General features: G+C 35.7%; 1 protein-coding gene across 1 annotated transcript in view; it reads left to right on the forward strand.

Annotated features, from left to right (window-relative positions):
- LOC107728438 (transmembrane protein 132C) overlaps positions 1 to 16,173 on the forward strand; it is a 234,746-nt gene that overhangs the window by 186,690 nt on the left and 31,883 nt on the right. Inside the window, exon 5 of the mRNA XM_016538600.1 lies at positions 12,844 to 12,987. Within this exon, the coding sequence (XP_016394086.1) occupies positions 12,844 to 12,987 (144 nt within the window). The remainder of the gene's footprint in view (positions 1 to 12,843; positions 12,988 to 16,173) is intronic.

Genomic DNA, 16,173 nt, shown 5'->3' on the forward strand with positions numbered 1-16,173 from the left:
ATTTACAGATTAATGGGCGGTAATATTATAATGAGATCCTTTTGCCACGTCACCAAAGGAGCGAAATCAGACGCGCTCGTTTTCTCAGGCGCTTGCAGAAAAAGGCTTCCCAAAACAAAGTTACTGGGTTAATCTTTTTCACGTTTCCTTGGTTGGTAGATGCACCGGGGACCTGATTATAGCACTTAAAACCTGGAAAAGTCAGATTTTCATGATATGTCACCTTTAAGGTAAATGTGCTTAATAAGCATGAAAGCATTGTCATAATTGGTCCTAAAATTAGACTTAATTAGACTTGATTAGGATTGTGCAAAACTTTATTTAGCTTTTTGTATGTTTTAGGATGAAATGTTACCTGGCTTAAATTAGCATAAATTTGAATGCTAAACTATGAGGTACAGGAAATTTGACTGGTAACACTTTAGGAATCAATTCTCAATCAATAGGAACGTATAGGAATCAATTCACACTATTAACTAGTTGCTTATTAGCATGCCTATTATTAACATATTGGCTGTTATTGTACTTATAAACCACATATTCTGCATGACCATATTCTACATCCCTAATACATAAGCTTAACAACTCCCTTACTAACTATTAATAAGCAGCAAATTAGGAGTTTGAGGCAGAAGTCATAGTTAATGGATGGTTAATAGCAAGAATTGGACTTTAAAATAAAGTGTGACCATTTGACTTGGTGAAAGTGTTAGTAGAGAAAAAATGACTAAGATCGTATTTAATTGTGAGAAACAAAGATGTCTTCCTTATGTCTCATGAATGGGTTCATTTACCAGCTCCGGCTCGTTCTAGTTCTTTATCACATTGTGATATCAGCACTTTTTCCCCTCTTTTTCACTAAACCAGCAAGACCCAATTAAAGACAAATTCAATGAGTGAGAGAAGAATGTCACCAATGCTCAGCTTGTTCACTGGTTTTCAGGATCTCCCTCCCGCTGGGAGTAAAGTGGACCAGAATAGGGGACATGTCACTGACTCTCTCAACCTGCTTGTTATCACAGTGTTTCAGCTTGAAGGGCATTTACGGCTGATTTTTTTTCTTTTCTTTACTTTTTGGGTACACTTAATGACTATCCGGGCCTCTTTTTTTAGTGCTGTCAAATGAAGCAGTCTGTAAGGTTCTCCGTATGCCATCTCCACCATGCTGTTCTATCATAGTTTAGACTATAAGGGGACCTGTTACTTTTTGGAATTATTTTTGTATTTATTTATTGCTTGGAAATAAATAAATATGTAAGTTTTGAAGTAGAGACTTTGTCAATGATGCATCTTCATTGGACTTGACAAACCAACTTAAATGAATAGGAATAGTTTTAAAAATGACAATTATACAGCAAATCCATGTCTCAAACACATACAGACTCTCCAGCATTCATCTCAAATGAACAAACTGAACATGAGTGCTTTGGACAAGTGAATTATATGGGATTTTTTATGTGTAGCTCCAGGCTAACATCGGAGAAATAATAAGGATGTTTTTCTGTCCATGTTCCTGAGCACATACAACATTGACTGTGAATTGAAACCAGTTACGAAGAGGGAAGCTATAAAAAGAACTGCATGCAACAATGCTCTGAGAACACTGCAGAGCATGCCACAAAAAATTGGCCCCAATAATTCAATTATTCCTTCGAACAAAGAAACGGGACAGTGAGACGGAGCTAATTCTGTGCTGCAGAACGAGAAAATCCCTCTGCTTTGTGGTGAATTAAGATCTTCACGTTAGATCGCTTTTTAATACACCACATTTCTGTAATTATGGTATATTTCATGCCCTCGTATTTCATTATGGAGTAGGATTTATATGTCATAACGGAGCAAAGATAGCCATAAAGTGGCCAGGAATGAAGGAAGAATGGACAAATATAGGGTAGCAAAGAGAGATGAAACGGAAGATAGAACATCTGTTTTTCATGCCGGTCAGATTACAGGGGCTGACACCATAAATCTTACCTATTGTCGGATAGAGAAAAGGAGGAGAACAGGGAGACGCTGACAATGCTCTCCTGAATTTCAACACATTCAGTTGGCAGGGAAACCAGTCTAACAGACTCAGAGGAAGTAAACACGGTGACATTCAGGCAGTGGGTCAATTTGAGAATTTCAGCTCTGACTCAAATCTCTGGACTTTTACGTTATTTCTGGACATCACAGACCTCAGACCTACTAGTTTAGTTCAGTTTCAAAAATATACAGCTTCGCTTCTTAGAAAAATGATAGCAACTTGCTGTTTATGTATAAAAATATTATAAATGACCTAAATGAGTGAAATCGCCATCATCTACTTTTATAAAGTAATCCAGTATATCGGAGTTGGACAAAAACATTAATTCATTCATTCATTTAAAGATTGTACATTTGAATTGTCCAAAAACCACATTATGAATTTGAATATATGGATGATGACAAGCAAGAGGATTGTACACAGTGACAAATATTGTGAAATGTTTATGGAATTAAATAGTTGTATTAGCTAATTTAATACAGTGAATTGAACTAACATTTAAAAAAAATTAACAAACAAACAAAATAAACAACAAAAATATTAAAATAGTCAAAAGTGACAGTAAAGGTATAACACTGCAAAAATTATATATTTCAAATAAATGCTGTTCTTTTAACTTTCTGTTCAAAGAATCCTGAGAAAAAGTGATGTGATACTTGCACAAAAACACTGAGCAGTTTTCAACACTGATAATAATAAGAAATGTTTCTTAAGCATCAAATCAGCACATTAGAACTGAATTAATACTGGATTAATGATGCTGAAAATTCAGCTTTGCATTACATAAATGAATTACATTTTAAAATATATTAAAATTGTAATACATTTAATCAAATTGTAATAATATTTCACAATACTGATCAAAAAATGCAGCCTCAGAAAGCATAAGAGATTTCTTTCAAAAATTTTACTGACCCTAAACTTTTGAACAGTGATGTAGCTAGACAGATATTCTCTCATATATTTCACAGACACGTATGAGGGGAGAGCACAAGTCCCAAAAAGGGGCAAGTTGGGACAAGTTTTATTGAAAACTCACAAAGTTTCTTAGCTGTCAATCCATTGTGATTCATAAATAATCCTTACATAGGGAAGGATTTATAATATGTTGACAATACAACACTAGGTTAGCCACTAAAACGTGTGCCATAAAGAAACGTAAATGTATACGGGGACTGATATTTTCTATCTGTGACTTATAAACAAAAATTGCATCTCCTGTCTCTGATTAGGTTTTCCAGATTCAGTACAGTGAACATCCACTTCACTAAAGCAGATGAATCAGGCACTAGACATCAGGTGCTTTGACTGGCAAATTTGGCAAGCGAATGATAATACTCCAGCACTTTGACTACTATTCAAGTACATCTCAAAAGCAGAGATTACTGCGCGCATCAGTTTTTTTATGGCTTTTACCTTAACAGTTGGGACTGAATGAATACCTTTGGTAGGTTGGAGGTTGAAAGACACATCTCTGTGCCAAAGATGTAATTTTCTTCCTTTTCTCATCCCTTCACGTTTGTGCATGGCCCAATTTAAGCTGTCTGAAAGGAGCTCCAAATTTCGAATTCAAAGTCTAAGCCATTTTTCAAAGATTTCATTAATCTCCGTCGTATTCTTTGGTAGGTCTTAGATCTTTTGTACTGTCAAAGTTTTCAGTTCATGGCTTATTAGTCTGCTGGGTTTGTTTCGCTCAGAGACTTTACTGGGACCTTGAAAATGGATTTCAGCATATTTACATGTTTACTTCGCATGTTTAAAATACTTAAAGTAGTGTAGTCGAGTAGTCTCAGGTCATTGACATAGACCTCTCAGGTGTCCAGGCAGCAGACTTGCATTGACTTGCCCCTCAAGTAATTGAGCAAGGAGATTTGTGGTAATGAGATACTATTGAGGAAATCTTTACAAGGTATTGGCAGCAAGATCCGGCCTGTTCAAAAGCATTTTAGTCAATTAATTGTAAGGTCTGCGCAAAGCAGCTTGCCCAATCTGGTTGAAATTGGCCCTGCTGCTTGTTACTTGCAAGTTTCCAGAGGGTGTTGGGAAATTTTATTGGGCTTTCATCTTGTGGGCTGCATTGCAAGAACCTCTATGACCTTTCTACTACATTTCCACTGTGTTTCAGTGGCAGATTATATTTACAGATGTGAGCACACACAGAATATAGCAGAAAGATTTACACGGTAAAAAAACCTGTTAAATGATTAACGGTTATGAGTCCGACTCTCTAACCATTAGGCCACAACTTCCCCAGAACTTCCCCATGTGTGTTACCATGATGGTATTTAGCGTTTGTATGAATGACACTGCATCTTCTATATATGTTATTATTTAAAGGCTGCTTGTGATGGGCTTGTGATGGCTTTGACTCTCACCTTTCTCTGCGTGTCTTCTGATGCTGCTTGCTAGGAAAGATCCTCAGTTTCCACCATTATTCTGTTTTATATTACCGTTTAAAGTTTAATAGTGCTGCAGAGTTTAATCATGAATTAGTCTGAATGAAGACAGAATTGGGCTTTCCAGAGACAGAATCGGGTGAAAGATTGCTTGTGTTGTGCAGATTAAAACAAAGAGGAGAAAGAAAAGAGTCTGTGATAGAATGAAGAAATTTCAAGCACTTCTTCTTGTAGATGTGACAGGCCATAATTAAACCTATAGACCTAAGTGGAGATACCTAAATCAGCAAATGGCAAGTTGCTTAAAAGGAAACTTATTTAACTTCAAATGTTAAAGCAGCACTATTGGCTTGAATCCTGACAGGCACTCATGAATGATCAAACAGTGGTATGGCTATTGGGACCACAGTCCTGCTGGATACTTTGTCTCAAGATTTCTCCAGAGCTTTATAATGCAGTGGCTTTGACTCTCACCTTTCTCTGCGTGTCTTCTGATGCTGCTTGCTAGGAAAGAGCCTCAGTTTCCACCATTATTCTGTTTTATATTACCGTTTAAAGTTTAATAGTGCTGCAGAGTTTAATCATGAATTAGTCTGAATGAAGACAGAATTGGGCTTTCCAGAGACAGAATCGGGTGAAAGATTGCTTGTGTTGTGCAGATTAAAACAAAGAGGAGAAAGAAAAGAGTCTGTGATAGAATGAAGAAATTTCAAGCACTTCTTCTTGTAGATGTGACAGGCCATAATTAAACCTATAGACCTAAGTGGAGATACCTAAATCAGCAAATGGCAAGTTGCTTAAAAGGAAACTTATTTAACTTCAAATGTTAAAGCAGCACTATGTAACTTTTTCTGTGTTCAAAATTTGCAAAATGTATATAATGAGCGAGTACATCATGAATTCATCTTCCAACCCGCGTTTCTGTCTTATTTCAAATCACTACGGTACACTTATAATAAGTACTTATATTTGGACTATTGTAGCCTGGTCGGTTCGTCACCGCTGCGGAGTAACACATACCTGCGTGAATCGCCATAGACATAAACTTGGAGAAGTAGCTCCGGCGAATGTTCTTCCGCGGGATGTGTGCAGTTCTGTTTATTAACCGCTAGAGCGCCAAAAGTTACACAGTGCTGCTTTAAGAGTAGGGATGGGCGATACCCCTTATTTTGTTTTCGATACGATACCGATATTTTTCAAGGTACCTGCGTGAATCGCCATAGACATAAACTTGGAGAAGTAGCTCCGGTTGGAATGTTCTTCCGCGGGATGTGTGCAGTTCTGTTTATTAACCGCTAGAGCGCCAAAAGTTACATAGTGCTGCTTTAACACTAAAATCTAGTTTAAATGCATTTTTCCACAATATTTATATTTTTAATAATTGAACACAACAAGAGTTAATCATTTTCATTTGTATGCATCAATTACAAGACATAGTATACATAGTAAAATAATCAATAAGCAGTGTTTAATTGCAGTACATTTATAAATTTTACTTGAATTTATTTTGTTGTAGTTGTTAAATTTTTATGGACGTTTATAAGCATCAGTGCCACATGATCCTTCAGAGATCCTTGTAATATGCAGATTTGATGCTCAAGAAACATTTATTATTATTATCAATGTTGAAAGCAGTTGTGCTGCTTAATATTATTTGTGGAAACTGTGATACATTTTTCAGGATTCTTTAATGAATAGGAAAAATGTACTTGAAATAGATAGAGATAGTAATAGTAATAATAACAATACTTATAAATATGAAAAATATGTAATATAATGTTTTACTGTTACTTTTGATAAATGTAATGCTTTGATCAATGTAATTCCTTTCTGAATGAAAGTATTAAAAAATAAAATAATAAAAAATGCTCATTGACGCCAAACTTATGAGCACTAACATGTACACCTATTTATAAATATGATATATATTGTTTATTATATATATTTTTATCCTAATTTATATTTACCTTAATTTATAAACAGTAAGTATTATTTAGCTGCATAAGTTTAAATGAAAACATTTAAGACAGTAGAGATACTAAATATTTTTCAGTGAGGACACAACAAATCAATTTTGAATTTTTGTTTTGAATCAAATCACTAAAAAATACAGTTTAAAGGTCCCATGGCATGAAAATTTCACTTTATGAGGTTTTTTAACATTAATATGCGTTCCCCTAGCCTGCCTATGGTCCCCCAGTGGCTAGAAATGGCGATAGGTGTAAACCGAGCCCTGGGTATCCTGCTTTGCCTTTGAGAAAATGAAAGCTCAGATGGCCCAATCTGGAATCTTCCCTTTATGTCGTCATACGGGGAAAGGTTACCTCCCCTTTCTCTGCTTTGCCCGCCCAGAGAATTTGGCCCGCCCATGAGAAAATGAGCTACTACAGTGCCAGGCGAGTGCAATATTTTTTTTTTCCTCGAGAGACATCATGGCTTGCAAACGAGCGAAGCATGGCAGTTGCTCAGTGTTTGGATGTACAAATGAACACCGAAGTATTTTTTTAGTTCCTTCATCCGAGCCTATGAAGAAACAGTGGGTTAATTTTATTTTCTCTGGTAATGATTCTGCACCAAGGCTGAATTTCGGGAAAGAGACTTCAGATACAGTACTAGGGACCACTTAGGCCTATATAAAAGCATCCAAAAAGCAGCATGTCATGGGACCTTTAAACTGAAATGTGTAAATTAATTGACTTACTGATTGTCAGGCTGTTTTTTTCTACTGATGTTTAAATTCAAACTAAAAATTAACTTTTGAAATATTTGTAAGAATGTCCTCATAAGTCACAAGGAGGGAGGGAAACTAGTCTGCAAACAAAATAAAAAGTATGCCAAAATCATCACAAAATACTTTAAGTAGTGTAGTCGAGTAGTCTCAGGTCATTGACATAGACCTCTCAGGTGTCCAGGCAGCAGGCCAGAAAAGCCTTTTTGTCTAGTCAAGGTCCATAAAATGAACAAAAGCAGTCATAAGAAACAGAACACAGCATCTAACTGTCATGTCCTTGAGAGTGAGCTTGTTTCATAAATTCTTCCATTAGCTCCTGGGCTTGCCCTGCAGCAGGCTTTCCATCTCGCCCATTAAAACCCATCGGGGGACAGGCCTGTAAACAGTCCAGCCCCACAACTTTGATAATGGCCATGTCTGTGTTTGTATCCAACTGCGGTGGCTGTCTCAGCCCTCTCCCCTCTCTACTGTCGTCCCACTGTGGCTTATTACCAGCATGCAGTGATCTCGTTCTTGCTAGCAGCTAATGTCCTGCTGCTCACATTTATCCTGCTGTGAGTCTCCTAACCCCAAACACGCAGACGAGCGATCCGCACGCACACAGGCACGTACACATGCTCTGGCTCTCTCCCAAGGTCTGCAGCCATTTAGCCCATCGAGTGCAATGATCTTTGCAGGAGGGCAGACGGAGGCTTGGGGGCATTCGGGGCAGAGAGCATAAAGGGAGAGAGGGGCTGTGGATGAAGCATTTAGTGATGGATGAGTCAGGGATTTCCCTCAAAGTGCTCATATTGTGGGCTTAAGTGAATTAAACACCCGAGAGGCTGTTTCAAGGGGTTGAACTCCATTAAGGTGTGTGTGGGTCTACAGTTTACAGTATTTACTGTACATTTCTTTTCATGACAAGGCAAGGTTCATTTAGGTTGTAAAGTGTAATGTAGAGTGATTTACCAAAAGCCTGCTTTTACACTATTAAAAATGTTTGGAGTCAGTAAGATTTGTTTAATGTTTTTCAAAGAAGCCTGTTATTCTCAAGAACGCTGCATTTATTTGATCAAAAATAGAGTAAGAACTGTAAGATTGTAAAATATTATTACAATTTAAAATAATTATTTCCTATTTGATTATATATTAAAACATAATGTATTCCTGATTTCAAAGATTAATTTTCACCAGCCATTACTCAAGTCTTCAGTGTCACATGATCCTTCAGAAATCATTCTAATATGCTGGCTTTGTGCTCATTTATTATTATTCTCAGTGTTGAAAAAAGATGTGCTGCTTAATATTTTAGTGGAAACTGGATTTTTTTTTTATTATAATTTTTTTCCAGGATTCTTTGATGAAAAAAAAACTGAACTTGTTTGAAATAGTAATTTTTGTCTTTTGTAAAAGTCACTTTTGATCAATTTAGTGCATCCTTTCTGAATACTTTTTTTTTGTTGTTGCTGCAATAAATAAAAGCAAAAGTAAAATTTGAAAATATATTTAAAAACATTTTGAGATTAATCATTGAGATGTGTGTTGAAGATTTTACTTAATAGTTACTTCACTTAACGTTTTTGGAGTCATTAAATTGAAACTCTTGTTGAAAATGGTATAAAAGTTTTGTTGTTGTTGATTTTTAAACATGAAACAAACATGGATGCATTTCTTGACACCATTTTCACACTACATGTATGAAAATTGACATGAAATGTTATTTGGATACTGTATCATTTTAATTTAATTTGTTCTAATATATTTTGCAAAAAGAAAACACTGTAGAGTAATGCAAGACATGAAATTGTTTCTGAACAATTTCAATGGGCTTGAAAAAGCCCATACATGTGTGTACACATTTAGCTATACTTATAAGGGCCAACTTATAAAAAATTTAGTAAAACAAACAAAATAAAGGACATTTGAAGTGGCCCTTGCTGTTTGAACTGCTCTTAAATCAGCCAAATCATGTTTTGCTTTAAATCTAATAATGTTTGTCTGAGGGTTACATTTGAGAGTATCTTAGTATGAACACCATTGCATCTGTGAGAGGTCCTCACTGATAGAACTTAAAAGGTCTCTGTGTGTATATCTAAACTTACTTAACCTTACTTTGAGGAGATATTTGCTGAAAAATGTCACCCAAAGTTAGCTAAATATGACAAAACCTCCTTTTGGGAACAGAAAAGTGGTTCATAAACTAAATAATTATTTATTTTAAAATGCAAAAAGTTTTCTTTTAGCAAAGGGATACTGCATGAGTTTTCCATTTGTGTCCACATATAAGCGTTTATTTACCCTGAGCCAAATTCTGTCTCGAGTAAAATGCCTTCACAGATTTCACTCCTCTCTTTCACTGTCCTTAAATTATTCAGCGCACAAAAACATCTCAAACATTTATAAGCCCATTCTTAGAGGGACGCATGAGAAGTGTGACCTCGCTGTTTGGCATAAAGGACTGGCTCAAACCGAGTCGAGATAATGAATCAAAGCATAAACACACACCACAGTCTCTTCAGTCAGGATACTCACAGACATGATCCAGGAATTAAACCGAAAAAGAGTCTTCTAGTAATAGCATTACAGAAATGACAGGGAATCAAGCCTGTAAAGAGCAGATCGGCTTAAAAAAATAAAATGAAAACAAAACAGAGCTGTCAGGACGAATTCATTTTTCCTTATTCTTTTCTTCCCTTTCCGCATAAAAGTACGAAAAGAGAGAACTATCAGAAACAGGATAGAGATCCAGGAAGTGCTGCTCGCAGTAATAGGAATAATAAGGCAGAGAGTTGGTGAGATGGCGGTAAGCTGAGTGTGTCATTACGCATTCATTGAGATTAGGTTATGTCATCTCTCGCTCTCTTATAAAAGAGCGAAATAAAGAGAAAGAAATGAGGATGGGAAGATGGCGCTTACAGTGAATGAATACCATCTGATTGCAGTAACCGCGCTGCCGCTGTTGGACATTGAGGGCAAGCAGATTGGTTAATTGAAAGTGATCTGCTAATGAGGTAAATTGACTACATTACCCACGTCTGCCTGTCTCTCAGGGATGGCACAATGAGGGCTGAGTTTCTCATGCTGACTGTAATGGTCTCAATTATGTGGTTGTCTGAAACAGTGTGTCTCCGTGGCTGAAAGGTTAAGGACTCGGGCTGTTTCTCTTCTAATGAACCCCCTCCCCGAACCGTCAAACAGCACCTCTCTACCCCACCGCCTCTATCCTCTGCTCTTTGACTTCTTCTCTTCTGCTCCTTTTGTAAAGTCATTTTGCAGCCTCTCTCTCACTTCATGTCATCTTCACTGGGGATGTACTGTGGAAAGTAGGAAAGAAGGAGGAATGAAACAAAGTTCAAATTAAAAAGGAGAGAAGGAGAGGAAAGAATGATGGGTGAATGGACAAATGTAGGAAGAGGTGAAAAAATGAATAAAGAATGGTTAGAATGAATGAATGGACCGGAAGGGAAAAAAAGAATGATGGATGGATAGAAAGAAGGAGTGAATGCATTAATGAATGAACAAGACTGAAACAATAAATGAAGGACATATGTAAACTGACTGAGGGAAGGATTGAATGAATGGAAAGGCGTAAGGCAAAACAGATGAGGGACGAATGAAACGAAAATAAGGTTGTTTCAACCAATGAATGAGTGAATGATAGAAGGAATGAGGGAGGGAAATAAAGAATGACTGAGAGAAGGAATAAAGAATTGAGTGAATGATGGAAAGAAAGAAAGAATGAATAAAGGGTGTAAGTAAGAAGTGAACCACTGAATGAAGGATGGATCGAAAAAGGAGTGAATTAAGGAATGAAAGAAAGACTGAAACAATGAATAATGGATGGATGGAAAAGTGAACGTAACGTAAATAAAAGAATAAATAATGAAAAAAGAAAGAATAGGAGAAGGGAGGAATGAATGATGCAAGGAAGGAACAGATAAAAGAATGAATTAATGATGGATGGATGGAGAGAGTAGGATGAAATCAAGAAAGAAGGAGGGAAGAGGATTTAATGAATAATAAGGCTGAACCAATGAATGTTGGCTAAGCGGGTGGATGGAGAAAAAGGAGTGAAAGAATGAATAGAACAAAGGAAAGAATGAATAAAGGATAACAGGAAAGAAAGGATGGGAAATTAATGATTGAAAGAAGAACGGAAAGAACAGATGAATGATCAAAATGGAAAAATTAAGGAAGGATAAAAATATGGAAGATTGACTGAACTGAATATATGAATGAGCAAATTAATGTACAGTAGGAAAAGAAAGAAAGAAAGAATGAATGAATGATGGTTGGTTGGATGGAAAGAAGGAAGGACTGAATGAATGCAGAAGGAGGAATGAGGAAAGGAGGAGGAATAAATTATGGAAGGAAAGAACAGATAAAAGAATAAATTATGGAAGGAGGGATAAAATCAATAAAGAAGAAGGGAATAGGAATGAATGAATCGTAGGACTGAACCAATGAATAAATGATGGGTGGATGGAAAGAAAAAAGGAGTAAGTGAAAGAACAAATAAATGAATGGAACGAAGGAAAGTAAGAGATAAAAACAGAAGGAGGAATGATTGATGAAAGGAAGAAAAGAACAGACCGGGTGGATGGAGAAAAAGGAGTGAAAGAATGAATAGAACAAAGGAAAGAATGAATAAAGGATAACAGGAAAGAAAGGATGGGAAATTAATGATTGAAAGAAGAACGGAAAGAACAGATGAATGATCAAAATGGAAAAATTAAGGAAGGATAAAAATATGGAAGATTGACTGAACTGAATATATGAATGAGCAAATTAATGTACACTAGGAAAAGAAAGAAAGAAAGAAAGAAAGAAAGAAAGAAAGAAAGAAAGGGTGGATGGAGAAAAAGGAGTGAAAGAGTGAAAGAATGAATAGAACAAAGGAAAGAATGAATAAAGGATAACAGGAAAGAAAGGATGGGAAATTAATGATTGAAAGAAGAACGGAAAGAACAGATGAATGATCAAAATGGAAAAATTAAGGAAGGATAAAAATATGGAAGATTGACTGAACTGAATATATGAATGAGCAAATTAATGTACACTAGGAAAAGAAAGAAAGAAAGAAAGAAAGAAAGAAAGAAAGAAAGAAAGAATGAATGAATGAATGATGGTTGGTTGGATGGAAAGAAGGAAGGACTGAATGAATGCAGAAGGAGGAATGAGGAAAGGAGGAGGAATAAATTATGGAAGGAAAGAACAGATAAAAGAATAAATTATGGAAGGAGGGATAAAATCAATAAAGAAGAAGGGAATAGGAATGAATGAATCGTAGGACTGAACCAATGAATAAATGATGGGTGGATGGAAAGAAAAAAGGAGTAAGTGAAAGAACAAATAAATGAATGGAACGAAGGAAAGTAAGAGATAAAAACAGAAGGAGGAATGATTGATGAAAGGAAGAAAAGAACAGACAAATCAGCAATGGATTAATGAAGTAAGGATTAAAGAAGGAAATAAAAATAGGAATAGGTATAACTAAAACAATAAATGAACAATTGTAGTATGGAAAGAATAAGGAGAGGAAAGAAGGAATTAACAAATCGGTTAATGAATGAATGACTGAACTAATGAAAAAAGAACAGACCGAATGAATCAAGGCATAAATGAAGAAAGCAAGGACTGAACCAGTCAAAGACTGATGGAATGACGTCAGTAAGAACGTTCAGACATTTCTTGTGTGTGTGTCACAGGAAACAGAGATCCTGAACACGGCAGTGCTGAACGGGAAGACGGTGGCGGTGCCGGTGAAGGTGGTGACGGTGGGCACAGACGGGACGGTTACAGACGTGTCAGACGATGTGCAGTGCCAGTCCACTGATGAAGACGTGGTTAAGGTCAGTCTGCTGAGTGAATATTCCTGCCTCCTTCAACTGTAGTGATTCACTCAAATGAACAAACAAACCAAAGCATGTTGTGTCATGTTGACTTTTAATCAATATGATAGGATTCAAATAAAGCTCACAATAAATTTCATTCAAATCGAATGAGGTTTTTCTAATGATTAATGGAGGTGATAATTATTCATCATGCCAGGATACTTATTAGAATTGTAAAAATGCTTCAAGAATCAATCTGAACTTGAACGGATCTGTTTGAAAGTCCTTTTGAAAGAAAATGCATCTCAATGACAGTCTTCAGTCATCTGTCTCCACCTGTCTGCTCTCACTCTCACACTTGTTTAATAGAGATCAATTTCTCTATTTCTATATCGGCATGTTGCAACAAGCTGGCAAGAAGTCATGTGTCATCCCTTGTGAAAAAGAAGTATACTTTAGCATACTGGTAAAAGGAGTACTTATTACAGAAATCATATACAATAAGTGCGAAATGAATGTAATGTTTTTGGACACTCAATTTACTTGCTCACCAATCCTCTGCAGTGAATGGGTGCTGTCAGAATTAGAGTCCAAACAGCTGATAAAAACATCACAATAATCCACAAGTAATCAACACAAACCCAGGCCATCAATTAACTTCTTGTAAATCAAAAAGTTGCATATTTGTAAGAAACAAATCCATCATTAAGGCATGTTAAATTAAAACCATTGTCTTCTGATTGAGACAAGAGCATTTTTCACTGAAAAAAAAACAATATTATGGATAGGGGACTCATATTTTAGCTGGAAGCAAAAAACGTCTTGATGGATGCTTCACTTCACAATATATTAATTGATGGACTGGAGTTGGAGAGTGGATTATTTGTGGATTATTGTGATGTTTTTATCAGCTGTTTGGACTCTTATTCTGACGGCACCTATTCACTACAAGTGCACATTCAATACAATTAAGCATACTTATTCACAAGGGTTTCACTGACCGTTGTGTTTCTATAATTTTCTATAATTCTTGTCTTTTTTGGGTTTCTTTCAATGCCTCCAGCTGGCTCTCGGTCACGTATGAGCTCAGATTCAATCATAGCGTATATAATTATGATATGTTTGATTACGCATGAGCCGAAATCTGCTGAAGCTTGTTTCAAAACAATACTGGATTGTACGATTTTTTTTTCTAGAGATGGTAATTTGTGTTTGACAGGCCTATTAAGTTGAGGATGTTTAGACATGAAATTCTCTCATTTTAAATGACCCAAAAGACTTATACGCAATCAGCTTCCACTGCGGGAGTGATTTAATGCCAACGACATTCGTAAGAATGTTTTTAATTGCTAATTTCAGTGTATTTCTTCGCAGTTAAACACAGCTGTGCTTCAGCTAAAACTCTCTCTGAAAAGCATTAAAGGCTTTGGTCATATGCAAATGATCAAATCGTTGTATTTGTTTACATAGACTGCAGTAATCCAACGTTCGGCCTAACATTTCATTCATATTTATGAGCTCATACTGTAGCTGAAGATGTGAAAATTACTTCAGATATGCCATGGAAGTGGAATATGTGCAGTTATTACCTTAAGGAGCTATTTCTACCCAATTTGATCCTTAAAATGACTTCCGTTGGTTTAATCTAATGTAGTCAGGCTGATTCACTCATTAAATAACCAGGTAATTTAAATGCCATATGTACATTAACTGACAGTCACCACTGATAAGCTACCACTAAATATTGTAGAAACTTAATTTGCTGTAAAGTTGCTTTGCAATGATTTGTATCGTGAAAAGCGCTGTACAAATAAACTTGAATTGAAATGTCACCACATGAAGCACATATTTAGCCTGAAGTAAAAGTGTGCCTCCAGTTTAAAACTGAACTTTGAACTGTTAACTTTACCAAAGACGGGGGAGTGTTTGTAAAACCGGTCATTATTTAGTGACGCTTGAGGTACAGATATTACATACTGCAGCTTCAGAGTATCTCCTTTATGTGGCATGACTATAACAATGCAGGGCACTACATTATTTATTACCTACTCTGTAAAAATGCTACAGTAAAAAACTGTTAATTGGTTAACTGTAAGTTACCCTACCATATACAGTATGTTGAAAAAAATTGTAAATGGTTTAACATTGTATTATATGTAAACTGTAAAATGCTGTCAAATTTTAGTTTTTTAAAGGACATTATAAATGTGATATATTATATATAAATAATTCTATTATAATTACATTTTTACAAATATTTTCTCTTATTTTTTATCAGTAATTAATATTAAGGTGTTTTGTGACATTTAATGGTTTTCTTTGACTTTTGTCTAAATATTTTGCTATTGCGGAGATTTTTCATCTGATGTCTTCAAAACATTCAATAATTCCAACAGAAATGTGCATCATTTTTCATCTTGACCCACGCACAACCACTTTTCTTTCAGCCCAGAGTCCTAATTTTAACCAATGAGTTCAGTAGTTCACTTACTTTTACAATAACATGCTATGGTGTATAATAACGTATTGCAATTACTCAAACAAACCTCAGCTGACCATGTGAAAATATCTCCATAAAACATGTGCAGAATGACAAATCATTTTAACTGATGAGGATTAATGTTAAGTACACAAGTGTGACATTGTAGCTGAATAATGGATGGCTGGGCGTACACACTAATGCATAATGAATTTGCTTGGATCACAATCACTGTAGTGGGTTAGAAAGATAACCATTTTGATATGAATTTTCCATTTGCTTGGAGACTGATGCTCTGCGTTCTTTGGAACTAAATGATTATAAGGAGTGTTTCAGATTGAGAAATATTTTGTTTCCCCAGAGAGTGAAGCGGGGAAAAAAGCGATTGTCTTCCTATATCATGACCACCAATTTGGATATTAGATTATTATGTATAATTTTGAATCATTTTCTCCCAATTAATTTAATACAGAAACCCATCAACCAGCCCGTAGCCTCAACAATAGACAGTTAAAGAATGCATAATAGACTAAATTACACAATCTCTTTAGCAGTGCCAAAATTCTGAATAGCTATATTGTGCTGCATTATATCATGTTCTTACATGCTAAATAGAAAACATTAGCATTTTTATCTTTATTAGTGATTTAGCAGTGCTACATTGGTGAAAGCACACTAGTTATGCATTCATGTGCTGTTGCTAGTTGTTTAATTCATTTCTTTCC

Source organism: Sinocyclocheilus rhinocerous, unplaced genomic scaffold, assembly GCF_001515625.1.
Source record: "Sinocyclocheilus rhinocerous isolate Xijiao unplaced genomic scaffold, SAMN03320098_v1.1 scaffold787, whole genome shotgun sequence".
NCBI lineage: Eukaryota > Metazoa > Chordata > Actinopteri > Cypriniformes > Cyprinidae > Sinocyclocheilus > Sinocyclocheilus rhinocerous.